This window comes from Apium graveolens, chromosome 10, assembly GCF_009905375.1.
Source record: "Apium graveolens cultivar Ventura chromosome 10, ASM990537v1, whole genome shotgun sequence".
NCBI lineage: Eukaryota > Viridiplantae > Streptophyta > Magnoliopsida > Apiales > Apiaceae > Apium > Apium graveolens.
Window position 1 is genome coordinate 31946426 of NC_133656.1, and position 21007 is coordinate 31967432.

General features: G+C 39.2%; 1 protein-coding gene across 1 annotated transcript; it reads right to left on the reverse strand.

The window, feature by feature from the left end:
* Nucleotides 1-2520: 2520 nt before the first annotated feature.
* Nucleotides 2521-4209, reverse strand: LOC141690491 (uncharacterized). The gene has a single exon (XM_074495285.1). The coding sequence runs from the start codon at nt 4207-4209 to the stop codon at nt 2521-2523; it is 1689 nt and encodes a 562-aa protein (XP_074351386.1).
* Nucleotides 4210-21007: the final 16798 nt, after the last annotated feature.

A 21007-nucleotide genomic window follows, 5' to 3' on the forward strand; every position in this document is an offset into this window, starting at 1 on the left:
GCCATTCCTTTCTTTCCTCACTTCTTTCCTCCACACTCTCACCAACCATATTCCTCATATCCACATTTATGCTTTTAGTCTTGTCTTTTTCACTCTTTTCTTCAATCTTCTTCTTTTCTTCAATTTGACTTGACTTTAGCTGTTTTTCAAGCTTTGCTTGTGCTCTTTTGTCAGCCTTCATCTTTTTAGATTCTTCCTTTAGCCTCATGGTCTCTTCCCTTTTGGATATTGAGAATTTGGGATGTCCTTGCATCACACAGATACACTTTCCCTCTCTATAGATGATAGCCATATTCATTCTTTCCACTACATCCTTGGTCTCTTTGTGCTTTATGATGTTACCACCCAAAGCTTTGTCTTCATCAGGCTTTGGAAGAGGAAAATCCACTTCTTTTAGTTGAGCAAAGCTTAGAGGGTTCTTTGTAGAGTCCTTGTTGAATCTAGTGATTGGCTTGAGTACCATGGGCTTTAGGTTCCTTAAAGAAGCTTCTTCAACCTTATTCCTCCTTACTGGCTTGTGCTCCATAATGATTGGCTCAACTTTTGTGCTATGTTTCACAGATAAGGATTTTGTAGTTGTAGAGCCAAACACTTGTTGCATTCTTTCATCAATTCTTCTCCTTTGCTCTTTCACCTTCATCTCAGCTGCTGCTAGCTGGATTAGATCAATTCCATCAAGCTTTCCTTTGATTTGAAGTGTTGGAGAAGTAGTGATGGCAGGAACTAGAACTTTGGATATTTGAATGTGTGTAGATGGCTCCCCTTCCCTTTCCCCTTTATTCTCCCCCTTTTTGTTATCATCAAGGAGAGGGTTCAAGCCCTGTGCTTTAGCCAGTTGCACTAGAAGACTAGTCTGAGACTGTTGATTGTGAAGAATGGTGACCATAGAGTTTTCAATAACTTGAACTCTTTCCTCCAATTTGGCCATCTTCTTTTCAGCATCTGATTCTCTTCTCAGTCTCAGTAATAGTTCCTGCATGGTACCAAAGGGCATGATTGAATCCAGCTTCTCAGTATTGTAGGACTTCAAGTCAGCTATATCTTTCTTGAGTTCATCTACACTTAGTTTCTGTCTTAATTGTTGTAGCTTCATGAGATGTAGAGAATCTAAGTGGGCTTGGAGAATGGCCGTGGTACTAGCATTGGAAGTTTCCTGAATTTCCTTTTGGATAGCCATAACTTGTTTGCCTAAGGATACATTGAAATGCCCTGGTGTAGACTCCTTTGTCAATGCCCATTCAGGTAACTCTGGAATAGAACTTGGGCCTTCATCTCCCCCTAAGTTCATGCTTCCATCCAAAGAATCAGAGTCATCATCATTAAAATTTACTCCAAATTCTTCAGATGGCTCACCAGCTGTAGAAGGCATCATATTGACAGCAGCTGTATCCCTTTGTAGAGATTCTGAAGTATGTACTAGGTTTAAAGTCTTTTCTTCCTCCTCATTACCCTGAGTAGCCAACAGTTGATAGGCTGACACAGGATGAGTAAAAGTGTCAGCATCCAAGGAAATGTTATCAATTTCAGCTCTGTAATGTTGCTGAAATTGTCTTTCCTTATCAGCATCATCCACAATCATTGACTCACTAGCAATGGCTGGATCCACCCTTATACCTCCTATACCTGCTTTTCTCTCAATTTCTCTCTTTTCTTGCAACAGGGGCTCCCCCTGGCTCACACCCTCACCTTCACCTACTAAGGTGGTACTCCACTCACTTTCTTTTGCCATGCTGGAAGAAATAACATGCATATTTAGACTCTCAAGCTCTCCTTTTGCCTGGGAGCAACCCAGCCTCTCACTCAAGTTTTCACTCCCTTCCCTCAACCCTATAAGTGATTGTACAGTAATCATGTCTTCTATACTTGGAGTTAATTCAGTTGTTTGTGTAGAGACTATCAACGGATAAGGAATATCCGTTGAGGTTGAAACTGATGGTATCAACGGATAACTGCTGTTAAGCTTATCCGTTGAAGAACAACCACTTGTCAGCAGATGAGGGATATCCGTTGAAGAAGGAAAGGAAGTAGAAATTGAAAGTGACATAATTGTTGAATCTGTGTGGATTGATTTTTATTTAGGTGACACAGATTCTTCAACTAAGTCTGAAAGAATTGGCTGATGATCCAACAAATCATCTAAAAGATGATGATCACCAGTATTTGAGTGGGGCTCCTCCCTGAGTTGTAAAGAGGGAGAATCAGGAATTGATGTGAATATCATGTCCACATCCAGAGATGGTGATGGAGAATTTGGTGGTTGGTGTGTGTCAATTTTGAGAAAATGGGGCTGTGACTCCAGATTTGTTGGAGTCACATCAAGATGGATTTGAGAAGTCATAGATACAGGTGGTTGTATATGTGCAGTGTGTGCACCCTGTGTTGAAACTAGGGTTTTGACCTTATTTCTTCTTGTGAAGGCTTTTACAGGTGAGTGTGTGGCTTCAGTGTCCCTCCCTCTTTTGTTCTGTGTCCCTGGTTGGGGACTATTTTCAATAGCTGCACCCTTTTGGGAGGATGCAACTAGGGATGAGTTTGAATCATTTTCAACCTATCACACACGTTCTTCTCGACGTGCATGACATCTAAACAATGACGAACATGGTGAAACTTCCAATATTCTAATTCAAAAAAAACCGACTTTTTCTTCCATGGACAATCAACCTTCTTTGACTTACTTACTTCCTTCCCAAACTGAAATTTAATTTTATCTTGCTGCAATAAAACCTCTTCTCCAGACAGAGGTTGACGTGCCTGCCCTAATTCTTGTTGTCCATTAAAAGCGGCCTTTTGCTTCCTAAATGGATGATTCCTAGCCAAGTAACGCCGATGGCCTTGGTAACAAATCTTCCTTCTATGGCTTAAATACTTGGCAACTGTATCATCAGCGCATACTGGACAACACATATAACCTTTATTAATGCATCCGGATAGATTTCCATATGCAAGAAAGTCATTTATTGTCCACAATAAAATTGCTTTTAAAGTGAAATATGACTTGGTGTATGCGTCATAAACATTTGGTTCACCTTCTTCCCACAACTTCTTTAAATCATCGATTAAAGGCTGTAAATATACGTCAACGTCATTGCCAGGCTCATGTGGACCGGAAACTAAAATTGTTAGCATCATAAATTTCCTCTTCATACATAACCACGGAGGAAGATTATAAGTCACTAATACTATTGGCCAACAAGAGTATCTATTGGTTAGACCGTTAGTATGTGGGTTTATACCATCTGCAGACAATGCCAAACGAATATTTCGTGCATCACTACCGAAGGCAGGCCACCTATAGTCGATATTTCTCCAAGAAGGAGAGTCGGCTGGATGCCGCATCTTTCCGTCTTCTATTCGCTGCTTTGAGTGCCAGGTCATTAGTTCAGATGTAGAAGGAGATTTAAACATCCATTTGAATCTCGGTATAATTGGAAAATACCACATTACTTTAGCAGGAACATTAATCCTTATTTTACCATCCTTTCCTAACTTCCAGCGAGATAAACGACACTTAGGACACTCGGAAGCATCAACATTTACCCCCCGATACAGTATGCAATTGTTTGGACATGAGTGATATTTTATGTATTCTAGGCCCAAGTCGGATAAGGTTTTCTTGGCTTCATATGCATTAGGTGGCATCACATTGTCCTTAAGAAGGAGAGAGCCAACGGTAGACAGCAAATCGGTAAAGGCACTATCACTAATTCCGAACCTAGCTTTCCAATTGTGCAATTTTAGCATCGACTCCAACTTGGTACATTCACTACCCTCATACAAAGGCTGTTCAGCATCAGCCACAAATCTCCTAAACTGATACGACTCATTATTGTACTCACTCAAATTATATGCAGCATCACAAACATTGACTGTTTCTGATGCAAGGCCAGGGGAAGGTATCGGTGCGCGGGTAGACGTAGGTGCAGGGGCAGGCATAGATGCAGGGGTCGAAGCATTTCTATTAACTGATGACCTACTTGCAGACCCTTGTGTATGCCAAATCCAATCAAGGTACCCCAGACTAAAACCATATTCATATAAATGTCCCCTGATAATCTTAACTGCAAATTTTTTGAAGTTAGCACATCTTTTACAGGGGCAGGGGATTCTTTTAGGATCACTAGCATTTTCCTCGGCAAATATCAAAAACTCTTCTACCCCGATTTCATAGTCAAGTGTGTCCCTATCTTTGAAAATCCAAGATTTGTCCATGCTATTCTCAAACTACCTGATTGTCAAATAACATATTAATTTACTATATACTATAGTACATTTACTACCTAGTATAATCAATATAAAATTCCTATATTCACTCATAAACCATGCTATTTACAACAACAAGCCCCAAACACAAATATATTTACAAACAACACAAACACAAATATATACAAGCACTTGTTATTACATGTAAATCTGTATTTTAACTACACATACAACTACACATGCAACAACTACACATTTTAATTTCACATGCATACATACAACTATACAAATATATACATGCAGCCCAAACATATATAAATAGATATGTAAAGAAGAATATACCTAACAAAGCAAGCTCCAAAATCCCAAAAAACACAGCAACAAACTCCAAGACCAAAATCCAACTTAATTAGCTCCGAGATTTAAGCTTTAATAAACCCTTAGCTACAAGATTTAGCTCCAAGAAACTCTACTCCTCACCTTAAACTTCAATGAACACACTTAACTCCTTAATCTTCGAATATGTCACAAAAATTGAAACAAATGAGTTCTAGGTTTAGAAAGTTGAAGAAATTGAGAGGTTTAATTGGAGATTCAAGGTCTAATCGGAAAGGGGGAAAGACAGTAAGCATACATTTGAGAGTTCTAGGTTTAGCAGTCGAGAGAGAAAGGGGGATGAGTGAATGAGTTTTTGTTTTTGTGGAGATTATAATTTTTTGTTTTTGTTTTGATTTTGATTTATTTTTAATTTTATGTTATAATGTTATTAAAGTGAATGAGTGAATAGGCGGGATAGGGAAATATACTAAGGGGGGGGGGGGAATTTGGCTAAGGGCAGGGAGCAAAAGGGAGAAGCAGCGGGCTCTAATTTTTTAAAATTGAGCTTAGACATCGGTTATTATGTCAACCGATGTTAAAAAGAAATTGGACATCGGTTTATATGTTAACTGATGTGACGTAGTTTTTAAAAGAACAACTTAGACATCATTTTACTCAAAAGCTGATGTAAACATACCAAAAAGACATCACTTTTTTTTATGTGATGTAAAAAAAGCTTTTAACATCAGTGACTTTTCTGACTGATGTCTAATGTGCGATGTCTAATGCTGATTTTCTAGTAGTGCCACCACAATCTTTTGAGAAACTGTGGCTTGGCTAGCTTGGGTACCACTCACCTCTCCTACCTTATTCTCGGGGTTTTCTTGATGTTCACCCCTCCCCTCACCACTAACACCCTGTTCACTCCCCTCAGGGTTTATGGTAGTTGTTACAACTGTTGTTTTTTGAGAGACAACAGAGGTGGCTTTCTTTGACTTGGATTTTGAAACTTTAGGTTTGGTGGCCTTGGTAGGAATCTGTTGGGGCATTAACACAGATTCCATGGCCATACTTGAAGGCAAAGAATTGATGGCATTGGAAGTAGTAGGAGTTGAAGAAGTATTTACCTCACTTACCTGAGGTGCATCCATGATTGGTAAGTATACCGATGGCACCTAACTGTTGAGGTTAATTCTTAAAAGGTCCGTAAGGACTCTCTTCTCTTGTGCCCAACATTTGAGCTTATTACTCTCATTATTTATGACCAAACCTTCAGCAACATGGTTAGCCAATAACATAAAGAATCTAGCATAGTAGATGTTATGAGGTCTATTAGCCTTGTTACCTAACCTAGTACCCAATTCTAGCATAACATAGTTGCTAAAATTATAGTACCTATCAGAAACCAGCATATAGAGCTTATTAACAAGAGCTGAAGTTATTGCATCAAAATTACTAATTTTCCCAGAAAAAACCTTGATAAAGGCATCATTGAGAAAACTTCATTCTTTCCTAAGGCCTTTTTGTTAGGGCGAAATCACGCACTAATATTCACGCAAGTATACGCGTTCGTAAGTAATATAGAATACTTTCTAGTTCGTTCCCTCAGAGACTCAGACTAAGTTATTGTCTAATTTAACTCACTCACCAATGTATGATTACTTCTCAATGTTAAGATAACACTTAAAATTGTTGATTAAATATTAACTATAATTAACTACTTAATTAACCACTTAACTAACACTTCACTTTATCAATAATAAAACACTCATGAGATCACAACTTCATTATTACTTCCTTCTATAGCCATAGTTATTACCTTTAGCATGTGACAGTGATGATATTAATCGAATAACACGAAACTGATAAAAGCCAACTTTCATTGTACTAATACCATTCTACAAAACATCCACAATTAAGATAGAAGTTGAATAGTCATCAATTATGTTGAGTTCCTATATGTCTACAGAAATTGACAACACAACGATTTAAGCACAAGTTATTCCTTTTGATTACATAGGGCAAATAAAACTGTTAGAGTTACCCACTAATCATGCACAATGTACATGAACCTATGCTAGCATGGCAAGTTCTAAATCTCAAGATCCACCGTCGCTTCACAAGAGATTAACACCCTATCTTATATGTTCGCGACGCACATAAGATGAATACGCACAACCAATACTAGATATCATGCAATCATCACATACTAAAGTATTAAACAATTAACTAAAGAATTCCATAATAAATCCGTTACAACCCCATGATCACGATTAGCCCATAATAGAACTTATCGCCATCATGGGTTCATATGAAATCATGATAACAAACACAAGAAAATAATAACTAAACTGATTATATTAAAACAAAGTACGTCACAAGAGTAAATAAGTCAAAGCAAGAAAACTAGCATCCAACGTTACAACGAAACAAGAATCACAAGAATATATGCTTCCTCTTCGCTGCTGTGTGCTAAATCGGTCTTCTTCCTTATCTCCTTCACTTCTTGCAAAACACAAGCTAAAACATAATCTCCTCTTAATTCTCTGTGAAAAACGTCTCAAATCTACTTATATAATAGTCCCATAAAACTCAGATTACATAGAAGTTGGAAGCCAAACAGAAGTAGAAGTCTAAAATAATATATCTTTTTCCCCGACCCTGCGCGGCCACTCAGCATTTCTGCGCGGGCGCGCAAGGCTGCTGCGCGGCCGCTCAGCATTGCTGCGCGGGCGCGCAGGACCCTACTGGAAAATTTCCAGGTTTGCTCCGTTTCTTCGCCGTAATCTGCCCGTTCTTTTCCTCTCACAATGGTGAACACATGCCAAGGCTTATTCTTGATGATTCTTTCTCCGAAATGCAACTAATACCCTGAAATGCATAAACACTAGAAAAACGCATCAAATACACAAAATACTTGATTTCAAGACACCAATTTAAGCCATTTTAAGACGTTCTAAGTGGTATAAAATGCCACTTATCACACCCCCAAACTTAAATCGATGCTTGTCCTCAAGCGTCACAGACTCAAAAACAAATAAAAATATGCATGAATGCAATCTATATGAAAATGCAACGATCCCCCTTACTACAATTAACCAACCAAATTGTCACGTCTCAACGAATGCAGTTAGACACTAAAGATCAAGAAACTCATGCAAACGGACATACCGCCAGAAACATGGTGTGTGCAAATGCTTAACATATATGCTTTGGAACTAAACCAATCACTATGACTAGACTATCCTCAAGGCAATCCTACGATTATACAAAGAATAAAAATTCTAGGCACAAAGTGATATACAACACTACAAGAACTCTGGAGCTTACTACGGAATTGTGCTTTTTATTTACAACTCAAATGCTTATTTGACCGTGCAATGAGTGAGGTCCACAAAAGACTTATACAATGGTATCCATGTAACGAGCGTTAGGTTAGCGAATCCCAGACTCTAAAAGCCTTAGGTCACTAGGCACAAAGTCCCCTAAGAACTTAATAACTCGAATACCAAAGAGCCCACTCTTGATCAATTACGCAAAAAAATTTTTTTTTTTTTTTTCTTCTGAGCAAGTGCGTTTCGCTCCATCTTGCTCAACCCTAGACTACTCACATAACATGCGAGCCGGCTACTAGCCATTTGACGCCTAGCCACAAATAGCAACAAATTCTATTTTTACTCCATTTTTTTTTCTTTTTCATGCCTTTACAACTAAGAACCTATTATCAAATTCTAAGCATAATAAATAGATTATCCTCGAAAATAATCAGATCATAACAACAATCTAGTCCTTAAGCATTCTCTAAGACTTAGTGAAAATACAAGTGCTTCTAGCATGCATATCAACCTACACAACTTAATATCACTTTAATGCAATCACTACACTCGCCTCAATATCACAATTCAGTCGATAAATCATTGCAAAAGGGATCATGATATATGCATGAGCTATATGATATGACAAACAAATAAAGCTATATAAAAAAAACTATATGGCAAAAATTATGCAACTATATGAACTAACTATCATGAATATGCAACTATATGACACACACAAAATATTCCTTAACTACCACCCCCAAACTTAAAATCTTCACTGTCCCCAGTGAAGGTAGTAGAAAGGAACACAGGGTATACCTACTCGAAGTCATCATCATCATCACCCTCAGTGGGTGGAGTATCAGGCGGCGGGTATGCAGAGTCCTCACCAAAAACTGGCCACTGGATATCAGCTCCAAGGCCTCGAAAAGCAGTCCCTAACGCAAGGGTGAGCTCCTGAGCAAACCTGCTCTGCGTCTCATACATGGCATCCATCCACCGTGAAAGCCTCCTATACTGGGCATCACCCATCTCAGCACCCTCCTGAGCTCTCGAAGAACTAGCCTCACCACGCCCTGGCCTGGCCATAGTAGCACCTCGTGCTGGACGCCCTCCTGGAAGACGATAACCTAGCCCATGCTCCTCAGGCTCACCACCGGTCCACTCCTGCATCCCATTCAGAGTGCCAGAATCTATAGGAGCTGCTGGCAACTGCAACTGCTCATGAGCCGGCCAGTTCACTCTTACTGCACGACATAGCTTTGCTCCCCTCAAAAACTTCAGAATTCCTTGGTAGATAAACTCACCAAGGTCCACATAGTATTCCTCATTCAGAATTCCCCACAACAACTGTGCTCTCTCAACTGTGACCTCGTGTGCATGTGAAGAAGGCAAAATATTAGCACATATAAATGTATTCCATGCACGGGCATACCTGTTCATGGCGATCGCCGGAAAGTGACGATATTCATTATTGGCTGGACTGCGGTTCCAAACTGTGCCCGGTCGACAAAGAGTCGCACAAATCAAATCCAAGTCAAAATCCTCAGCAGTCTTTTCATTCCAGTTCTCCTCCTCGGGCTTCCTCTCTCGCTGTCCAATCACACGGCGAATCGCCGCAGGATGATAATCAACCGTCAGCCCACGAACTACAGAAAACCCATTCTTTTCAGCCTTCGCGTTCGCGTAGAACTCGCGAACAACACTCATTGGTACTGCTTCGGGTGACTCACAAAAAGCTATCCACCCCTTCTCTGCAATCATGGGCAACAACTCACCATCCCTCCCTGATGGTAAAAACCCCCTCTCTTTCAGAATCGGCTTCCCCAACAGCCTAGTGTACTCCTCCTCCGCGGCTCTGTCAGTTAACCGAGGCCTTGCAGCAGTACCCCTTGATGAATCAGCAGTAGGAACTGTGCTGCTGCTGTCAATAGTGTGTGCTCTCTTGGGTGCCATTGATTTGTGAATAAAAGTGTGTAAGAACTGATTTTTTGATGTTTATGAGAGGGTTCAAGTGTAGGAAGTTGTGGGAGATATGTAGGATAGGTGTATGTATATATAGGGTGTGGAGTAGGTTAAATTAGATTAGGAGTGGGGTTAAGGGATAAAATCATGGGGTAATAGGAAAAGAATTCGTGGGTTTATGGGCTGTAATGGGTTTTTGTGTTTTTGTTTTTTTTGTTTTTTTTTTTTCTGAACTGTAAAAAATTTTCTGGAACTCGACCCCTGCGCGGCCGCTCAGCATTTCTGTGCGGGCGCGCAGAAAGCTGCGCGGCCGCTCAGCATAGCTGCGCGGGCGCGCAGAGGGTCTCTGGAAATTTTTTTTTTCAGCCCCTGTTTTCTGATTTTTTTGTGTTATTGGATAGGTTATTAACTTCTAAGGGTTCCTGTAACAACAATTCATGGGTTGCCTCCCACGCAGCGCTTCTTTTTCGTCATTAGCTTGACGTTCCGTACCTTTCTCAAGTAGTCAACAAAATGGCGCTAACCACCTCTCAGTTTGCCATGTCCCCATAATAGTGCTTCAACCGCTGACCGTTAACCTTGAATGCTTGGTCCGAATCATTCTCAAAAATTTCCACCGCTCTGTGTGGAAACACAGTTTTGACAATAAAAGGTCCAGACCACCTTGATTTCAACTTCCCAGGAAAAAGTCGGAGCCGAGAGTTGAATAAAAGAACTTGTTGCCCTGGCACAAATAACTTAGGATGTAGCTTCCTATCGTGCCACCTCTTCACCTTTTCCTTATACATTTTGTTATTCTCGTACGCTTGAAGTCGAAATTTATCAAGTTCATTAAGCTGAAGCATTCTTTTCTTACCAGCTGCATCTAAATCCAGGTTCAATTTCTTCAATGCCCAGTAGGCCTTATGCTCAAGCTCCGCCGGTAGATGACATCCCTTACCGTACACCAACTGAAACGGTGACATCCCAAGTGGAGTTTTGTATGCTGTTCTGTAAGCCCAAACAGCTTCATCGAGCTTTAAAGACCAATCCTTCCTTGACGGACAAACAACCTTTTCTAGAATGCGCTTTATCTCTCTGTTAGACACTTCCGCTTGACCATTTGTTTGCGGGTGATAGGCAGTAGCTACTCGATGATTCACATTATAACGCTGCATCATAGAAGTGAACTTACGGTTGCAAAAATGCGATCCTTCATCACTTATGATTACCCGAGGTGTTCCAAACCTTGTGAAAATTTGCTTATGAAGAAAATTTAGCACTGCCTTTGCATCATTTGTCGGTAAAGCTTTAACTTCGACCCATTTTGAGACATAATTGACTGCCAGCAAGATGTACTGATTATTGCAAGACGAGATAAAAGGCCCCATGAAATCGATTCCCCATACATCAAAGACCTCGACTTCAAGCATCACATTTAATGGCATCTCATCCTTCCTTGACAAATTTCCCACTCTTTGGCAACGATCACACCTTAAAACAAACTGATGAGCATCCTTGAACAAGGTGGGCCAGAAAAAACCTACTTGCAGAATACGAGCTGCCGTCTTCTCACCTCCATAGTGTCCACCATAAACCGTGGAATGGCAGTCTTGTAATATCCCCTCCGTCTCACAGAACGGGATACATCTCCTGATGATCTGGTCAGCTCCCTGTCTAAACAAATATGGTTCATCCCACATATACCACTTCACCTCATGCAGAAACTTCTTCTTTTGCGCGGATGTCAAATTAGGAGGCATTATATTGCTGACAAGATAGTTTACAATATCTGCAAACCATGGTTCTTCCTCCTGAATTGCAAACAACTGCTCATCCGGAAAAGATTCATTGATTAACGTCCTATCTTGTGAAGTAGAATCGGGATTCTCCAACCTAGAGAGATGGTCAGCTACTTGATTCTCGGTACCTTTTCTATCTTTGATCTCTAACTCAAATTCTTGAAGTAAAAGCACCCAACGAATGAGTCTCGGCTTCGAATCCTTCTTAGAAACCAGATAGCGAATAGCTGCATGATCAGTGAATACTGTTACTTTCGTACCAAACAGATAAGATCGAAATTTCTCAAAGCCAAAGACTATAGCCAAAAGCTCCTTCTCAGTAGTGGTGTAGTTCAATTGGGCCCCATTTAAAGTCTTACTCGCATAGTAGACCACATGGAAGAGATTTTTCTTGTGCTGTCCCAGAACTGCACCTACCGCATAGTCACTCGCATCACACATCATCTCAAACGGTTCTGTCCAATCTGGTGCTGTAATAACTGGTGCCGTGATCAAACTCTCCTTGAGAGTCTCGAATGCTGCCAAACATTCATCATCAAATTTGAAAGGCACATCTTTCTCAAGTAAATTGCACAACGGCTTAGATATCTTTGAAAAGTCCTTGATGAATCGCCGATAAAAACCCGCATGACCGAGAAAACTACGGATTCCTTTCACCGAATTAGGTGGGGGAAGATTTTCAATGACTCCCACCTTGGCCTTGTCCACCTCCAGACCTTTGCTAGAGACCTTATGCCCAAGGATAATGCCTTCACGCACCATAAAATGACATTTCTCCCAATTAAGCACCAAATTAGTTTCCACGCATCTTTTGAGTACGGTGCGCAGATTATTCAAACATTCATCATATGAGTGTCCAAAGACGGAGAAGTCATCCATGAACACTTCGACGTTATTTCCAATCATATCAGAGAATATAGCCATCATACATCTCTGAAAGGTGGCCGGGGTGCCACATAACCCAAACGAAACTCTTCGAAAAGAAAATGTGCCAAATGGACAAGTGAAGGTAGTCTTTTCCTGATCCTCTGGTGCAATACAAATCTGATTATACCTGGAATACCCATCTAGAAGACAAAAATACTCATGTCCCGCCAATCTGTCAAGCATTTAATCAATGAATGGGAGAGGGAAGTGATCCTTCCTTGTGGCTTTGTTCAATTTTCTATAATCCATGCATACTCTCCATCCTGTAACTGTTCGAGTAGGGATGAGCTCATTCTTTTCATTTGCGACCACAGTGATACCTCCTTTCTTAGGTACGCATTGCACGAGGCTCACCCATGAGCTGTCAGAAATAGGATAAATGATGCCTGCATCTAGCCATTTCAGAATTTCTTTCTTCACCACCTCCTTCATGATCGGGTTCAGTCTTCGCTGCTGTTCTACAGTTGGCTTACTACCTTCCTCTAACATAATTTTATGCATACAATATGAAGGACTTATCCCCTTGATGTCTGCTATGGTCCATCCTATAGCTGATTTGAATTCTCTCAAAATCCTTAAGAGCTTGTCTTCCTCACTACCTGAAAGGTCAGCTGAAATAATAACAGGTAACGTAGATGAATCACCTAAAAAGGCATACCTCAAGTGTTCAGGTAATGGTTTGAGCTCTAAGGTAGGCGCTTCCTCTATTGATGGTTTGAGCTTCCCTTCAGCGTTCTTGAGGTCAGAAGTACCAAGAGATTCAAATGGTATGTCGAGCTTTCACTTCCAGGGAGAAGCGTTCAGATATTGTAATTGCTCGTTGCTATCTTCATCATCACTGTCAAATTCCCCCACTAAGGCCTTTTCCAATGCATCAGACATTAGCATGTGATCGAGTTCCGAAGTAACCGTAGAATCAATCACATCCACTTTTAAACACTCCTCATCTTCTGTAGGGAATTTCATTGCCTTGAATACGTTGAAGGTCACATCCTGATCTTGGACCCGCATAGTAAGTTCCCCTTTTTGCACATCTATCAAGGTACGGCCAGTAGCCAAGAAAGGCCTCCCCAAGATTATGGGAATCTTCTTATCTTCCTCAAAATCCAGAATAACAAAATCAGCAGGAAAGAAGAGCTTATCCACCTTGACGAGCACATCCTCAACTATGCCCCTTGGGTAAGTAATGGAACGGTCCGCCAATTGTAGCGACATGTATGTGGGTTTTGGATCAGGCAGATCCAGTTTTTTAAAGATCGACAACGGCATCAGATTAATGCTTGCTCCCAAATCACAAAGGCACTTGTCAAAAGTTAGATTGCCAATGGTGCAAGGAATGGTGAAGCTTCCTGGATCTTTCAGTTTTGGTGGTAACTTTTGTTGCAGAACCACGCTGCATTCTTCCGTGAGAGCAACGGTTTCAAGGTCATCCAGTTTCACCTTCCTTGAAAGAATAGTCTTCATAAACTTCGCATAACTAGGCATTTGTTCCAGAGCCTCAGCGAAAGGTATATTGATGTGAAGTTTCTTGAACACCTCCAGAAACTTCCCGAACTGTCTATCCAGCTTTTGTTGCTGCAATCTCTTAGGAAAATGTGGTGGAGGATAGAGCTGTTTCTCCCCTGTATTAGCCTCAGGCAGAGTGTGTTCAATAGTAGTCTTCCTTGGTTCCGCCGCTTTCTCCCTTTGCTTAGATTCTTCATCTCTAACTTCAGCTTTGACTTCTTTTGCCTTTTCAGCATCAGCTACTTTTCTAGACCTTAAGGTAATAGCCTTGACTTGCTCTTTAGCTTCCTTCCTGCCTGGTACTTCCGTGTCACTGGGAAGAGTACCAGGTTGACGATTGAGCACTGCATTGGCTAATTGACCAATTTGATTTTCCAAGGTCTTGATAGAAACCGCCTGACTCTTGCACAACAGCTTAAGTTCCTCAAAATCAGCACTAGTAGGTGCAGCTGCACTTCCCTGTTGAGGATATGATTGTCTTGTAGCATACTGCTGTGGTTGCTGGAATCCAGGTGGGTTAAACTGTTTACTCACTCCTTGCTGATATGGTGGCTGAATAGCATTCTGATTATTCCCCCAGCTGAAATTTGGATGATTTCTGTTGTTAGGATGATAGGTTGCTGGCACAGGCTGCTGTTGTAGCTGATAATTATTCACATACTGAACAGATTCGTTGACAAGAGAACACTGATCCGTAGCATGAGAACCTGCACAAAGCTCACAAACCATAGCTATTTGATTAACTCCATACGTAGCCAAATAATCAACCTTCATTGATAGCGCTTGGAGCTGGGCTGTAATAGCGGTGGCTGCATCAACTTCCAGAATACCTGCTACCTTGCCTGACGTCATCCTCTGAGTTGGGTTTTGATGCTCATTTGCAGCCATCGTCTCAATAAGATTGTACGCCTCAGTATAGCTCTTAGCCCATAAGGTGCCTCCAGCTGCTGCATCGAGCATGGGCCAAGATTGGGCTCCCAAACCATTATAAAAACCAGTGATTACCATCCAATCCGGCATTCCATGATGTGGACATTTTCTCAACATTTCCTTGTAGCGTTCCCAATCCTCGCACATAGATTTTGTAGGTTGCTGCGCAAACTGAGTAAGAGCACTCCTCATAGCAGCAGTCTTTGCCATTGGATAAAACTTCACCAGAAACTTTTGCGCAAGATCTTGCCACGTAGTGATGGACCCAGCCGGTTCAGAATGTAACCAGTCTTTAGCCTTATCCCTCAGTGAGAATGGGAAAAGCCTCAACTTGATAGCCTCATCAGTCACGCCATTATACTTAAAAGTGCTGCAGATCTCGACAAAATTCCTTATGTGCATGTTGGGGTCTTCAGTTGCCGCTCCTCCAAAAGAAACAGAATTCTGCACCATCTGAATAGTGCCCGGCTTGATTTCAAAGGTGTTAGCTTGAATAGCCGGATGAAGGATGCTTGACTGAATGTCATCAATTTTAGGCCGAGAAAAATCCATAAGAGCTGGATCAGCTTGAACAATACGATCTCCCATGTTTACTGGTTCTTTCTGCTCAGTTCCTGAATCCGAATCCTCAAAATCTAACTTCTCCGGAGTATCAATAACTTCGTCTTTTCCTTCAGCTGTATCTAAGGTCCTCTTGCGAGCACGAGAACGAGTTTGCATAAACGCTTGCTAAAGTACCTGAAACACAACCGAAAAGAGTAATTAACTACTACGTCCTAATCACTGAGCCCTAATGACCAATGATGGTAAGTACATAAACTAAACAAATACGCCGAGTCCCCGGCAGCGGCGCCAAAAACTTGTTAGGGCGAAATCACGCACTAATATTCACGCAAGTATACGCGTTCGCAAGTAATATAGAATACTTTCTAGTTCGTTCCCTCAGAGACTCAGACTAAGTTATTGTCTAATTTAACTCACTCACCAATGTATGATTACTTCTCAATGTTAAGATAACACTTAAAATTATTGATTAAATATTAACTATAATTAACTACTTAATTAACCACTTAACTAACACTTCACTTTATCAATAATAAAACACTCATGAGATCACAACTTCATTATTACTTCCTTCTATAGCCATAGTTATTACCTTTAGCATGTGACAGTGATGATATTAATCGAATAACACGAAACTGATAAAAGCCAACTTTCATTGTACTAATACCATTCTACCAAACATCCACAATTAAGATAGAAGTTGAATAGTCATCAATTATGTTGAGTTCCTATATGTCTACAGAAATTGACAACACAACGATTTAAGCACAAGTTATTCCTTTTGATTACATAGGGCAAATAAAACTGTTAGAGTTACCCACTAATCATGCACAATGTACATGAACCTATGCTAGCATGGCAAGTTCTAAATCTCAAGATCCACCGTCGCTTTACAAGAGATTAACACCCTATCTTATATGTTCGCGACGCACATAAGACGAATACACACAACCAATACTAGATATCATGCAATCATCACATACTAAAGTATTAAACAATTAACTAAAGAATTCCATAATAAATCCGTTGCAACCCCATGATCACGATTAGCCCATAATAGAACTTATCGCCATCATGGGTTCATATGAAATCATGATAACAAACACAAGAAAATAATAACTAAACTGATTATATTAAAACAGAGTACGTCACAAGAGTAAATAAGTCAAAGCAAGAAAACTAGCATCCAACGTTACAACGAAACAAGAATCACAAGAATATATGCTTCCTCTTCGCTGCTGTGTGCTAAATCAGTCTTCTTCCTTATCTCCTTCGCTTCTTGCAAAACACAAGCTAAAACATAATCTCCTCTTAATTCTCTGTGAAAAACGTCTCAAATCTACTTATATAATAGTCCCATAAAACTCAGATTACATAGAAGTTGGAAGCCAAACAGAAGTAAAAGTCTAAAATAATATATCTTTTTCCCCGACCCTGGGCGGCCGCTCAGCATTGCTGCGCGGGCGCGCAGGACCCTACTGGAAAATTTCCAGGTTTGCTCCGTTTCTTCGCCGTAATCTGCCCGTTCTTTTCCTCTCACAATGGTGAACACATGCCAATGCTTATTCTTGATGATTCCTTCTCTGAAATGCAACTAATACCCTGAAATGCATAAACACTAGAAAAACGCATCAAATATACAAAATACTTGATTTCAAGACACCAATTTAAGCCATTTTAAGACGTTCTAAGTGGTATAAAATGCCACTTATCACTTTTCTCTTAATACTGCCTAAACTAGTAGAATCAAGGGAATAGCCTATGGAATCTAACATGCTAGATACATCATTATAAGTGTGTGGTGTCATGGCATTATTTTCAGGTAATTTAAAACAGGATTGTGTATCATCACAGTTAATATAGTAGTCCTTACCTTTGAGAGAGAAGGAGATTGTCATATTAGTGGGGTTGAACTCAGCAGTTGTCCAAATCTCCTCAACTACCTCACAGTAAATCATTGGGGCTTCCAGCATTGCATAGCTCAGTTTGCAGTTTTTGATGAAATCCATCATCTTGTGATAATCTGAGTAGGCTTCATTATTTTCCACCAAACCTACGAAATTGTTTTTCTCATAGACAAACCCAGATTGGGATATTATCTTTACTACTGGTGCCATTGTTGTGGGTAGAAGTTGCATAGAAAAGTTGAGAGTTTTGGGAGAGAAAGAGAGTAAAAGCTTTTGAAAATTGCAAGAAAGCGTAAAGTGAAAATAAGAATTCAAAGGGGCTTTTGTACTTTCTCAAATTAAAAGATAAAAAGAGTGATTAAACAATATTTTTAAGTGAATTACAGCCGTTTGAGAATAAAAAAAACTGTATGTATTCTAAAAACTGCCTTTAATACAAATACATACAACTGTATATATATATATATATATATATATATATATATATATATATATATATATATATATATATATCAACGGTTAAGAAAATAGAATCAACGGTTGTGACTCACTCAAAACGACTGATGTGATAGTTCAACGGATGAGGTAAATGGTCATCCGTTGAAGGCTAACACAGTTTTATCCGTTGAAGGATAAAATTACCAGAAATGTATTTGTCTTTCAACGGATAATGGACATCCGTTGATAAAACAACATTGAATTTCAAAACGGATAGGGAATATCCATTGATAGAATGAGCTTTACTTAAAGCCAACTTTGTTCTTGCAACAAATTCATTTCAGGCTACAAAACAAATTATAATAAGGACATAAATTTAGGAATAATTAAGCATACCTAGCTCACTTACCAATCTTGTGAATGTTGATTCATCAAGTGGCTTGGTAAATATGTCTGCAATTTGTTTTTCACTTGGAACAAAATGAAGTTCCACTGTACCATTCATCACATGTTCCCTTATGAAGTGGTACTTGATGTCAATTTGCTTGGTTCTTGAATGCTGCACTGGATTTTCAGTAATGGCAATGGAACTTGTGTTGTCACAGAATATTGGAATTTTGTCAACATTCAGCCCATAGTCAAATAGTTGATTTCTCATCCATAATATATGTGCACAACAACTACCAGCAGCAATGTACTCAGCCTCAGCTGTTGATGTAAAAACAGAATTTTGCTTCTTGTTGAACCATGAAACAAGCTTATTCCCTAGAAATTGACAGGTGCCAGTTGTACTTTTCCTATCTATTTTACAACCTGCATAATCTGCATCCGAGTAGCCAATTAGATCAGAACCAGACTCTCTAGGGTACCAAATTCCTAGATTTGGAGTCCCTTTGAGAAATCTGAAAATTCTTTTAATAACAAGTAAGTGAGATTCTCTAGGATCAGCTTGAAATTGAGCACAAAGACATGTAAAAAACATTATATCAGGTCTACTGGCACTTAAATATAGAAGTGAACCAACCATGCCTCTATAGCTTGTAATGTCCACAGACTTTTTGTAACGCCCCCAAAATCCGGGGTCAAGGGATTTGGTCGTCACTATAAAACTTCAATCCAAATTAACATATTTAATCAATAAATAAATGCCAGCGGAAGATATTTATCATAAATGACCCCAAACTACACCCAAGATCTTTTAAGGTTATAGTTCTAGAAATAAGAATTCCAAATTCCATAATTAAATTTTCACTTTCTTTTAAAACTCTTTCAAATAAATTCCAACTCTAAACTAAACCCACTAGTATAACTTCGAAATGCAGTATACTAGGCCCAAATAAAATATACAACTATAATATAATATAATATAAACAACTTTACACAATAAAACTTACACTAGATCACAAACCCTGGACCAACCACCTTCCAAGAGCTTCTTCTTTGCTTCCTTCAATTACGCAGTTAAACAGCACGAGCTAATCCTCACTAAAGGTTAAATTTGAAAACAGGCAAGTATGAGCGAAAGAAATGCCCAGCAAGATCATTACAGCGAATATAGGGTCATTTTGATATAAAACCGATATCTACATTAGAGCAGAACATTTAAAATCATAATTGCTGAATCATAAAATTTTAGTTGAGGAATCCCAGAATTGATTCCTTAATTGTATTCCAAACCATTTTGATATTTTTGAGCGAAATGCTTCAGCAATACTTTCAATTTTGACGAGAATAGAACTCGTAAAACAGTGTTTACGGAAATATCGTAAACAATAACAACAAGAAGCAATGATTATGGAATGAATCATAAACTTTAATCAAAACCGAACTCTTGATACTAATACTTATTTTGCTGTCATATCAAATTAGATATCAATACGAACTTTGATGCTCACAACATTCCATACTGAAGTCAACACCAATCATCTATACTAATACCACCTTTGATATTTAACAACAAACTAAGTATCCACAAAATCAGAAACTGATACAAAACCACAATTCACTTTTAATCCCAAACATAATCAGTACTTTTAATCCAAAACAGAATTAGTTGATAAATCATTTATTCTATGATTCTCAAAACAATAAATAAATTTAGATATCAATTTAGATTGGAACCAATAACATTTCATGATGTTCACGATGATCTGTCGCGAAACAACACTGGTATCCCGCAGCCATACCGTAAATATAGGTACTACCCGTATCCCGAAGACATACGGTACCTATAGGGTGCCAGAAAAGGTATAACTAGCCTTAAAAGATATTACAACTGGACCGATATCTCGATCACCTACGCTGTAACCAATAACCATTAACCATTCCAACCTTAAAAACCTTTTTATTGAAAAAGGAGCTGAATCCTTCGACATACTAAATAATTTTTATTCCCCCATTCACTTGGGCAGGAATACTCGCAACAAAATCATCTTTCTCAGAATCCAAAATATTTATAAATCCAGTAATTTGATAAGTAAAATCACTTAGCTATTCTGATCATAGAATAGCAGAAGAATACTTGCATAAACAGAATCATTTAATTCAGCGATATGTAAAATATTTATCGATTCTAACTAAGAATAGGGAAAGCAATACTTGCATGATAAGATTCAAAATAAATATCACTTGAACAATAAGTGATGATAGGGATACTTTCCTTTGGGTTTTTGTAGTTAGTCACACTCGCAAAGACACATCTATTCTTTTCAACACTTCACCGATATGCTGCTCCTACGATTGCTAGAAGCCAGATATCCAATGCTATTCCATCTCATTCTTTATCCAAGTCTTGTCCTAATCAACTCGAATGATCCACATCTATAATTAAAAGATATAACTTTAATCGCCTAAAGGATAATCACTCGTAAACTGCGTGTCAAAAGCCTATCGACTACCCATACGATAGCCCACACATAAATATAACAGACAAACACAGGACTCTTGATCCACATACACCCATAATTCACAAAGCATATTAGCACATAACTCATGTATCATATAATTCATATCACATATGACTCGGTTCACCAAAAGGTTCGACTCAATACGTTTAAGACGGAAATCAGGTCAAAAATATGATTTATCGATCAGTAATCGATTCAGAATGATTCGTAAAGCAAGCGACCTTTCGAAACAAAAGGATTTGGGTCTC

What these genes read in the sequence shown, in the direction of transcription:
- LOC141690491 (XM_074495285.1), bottom strand. Translation starts at nt 4,209, where the DNA reads ATGGACAAATCTTGGATTTTCAAAGATAGGGACACACTTGACTATGAA.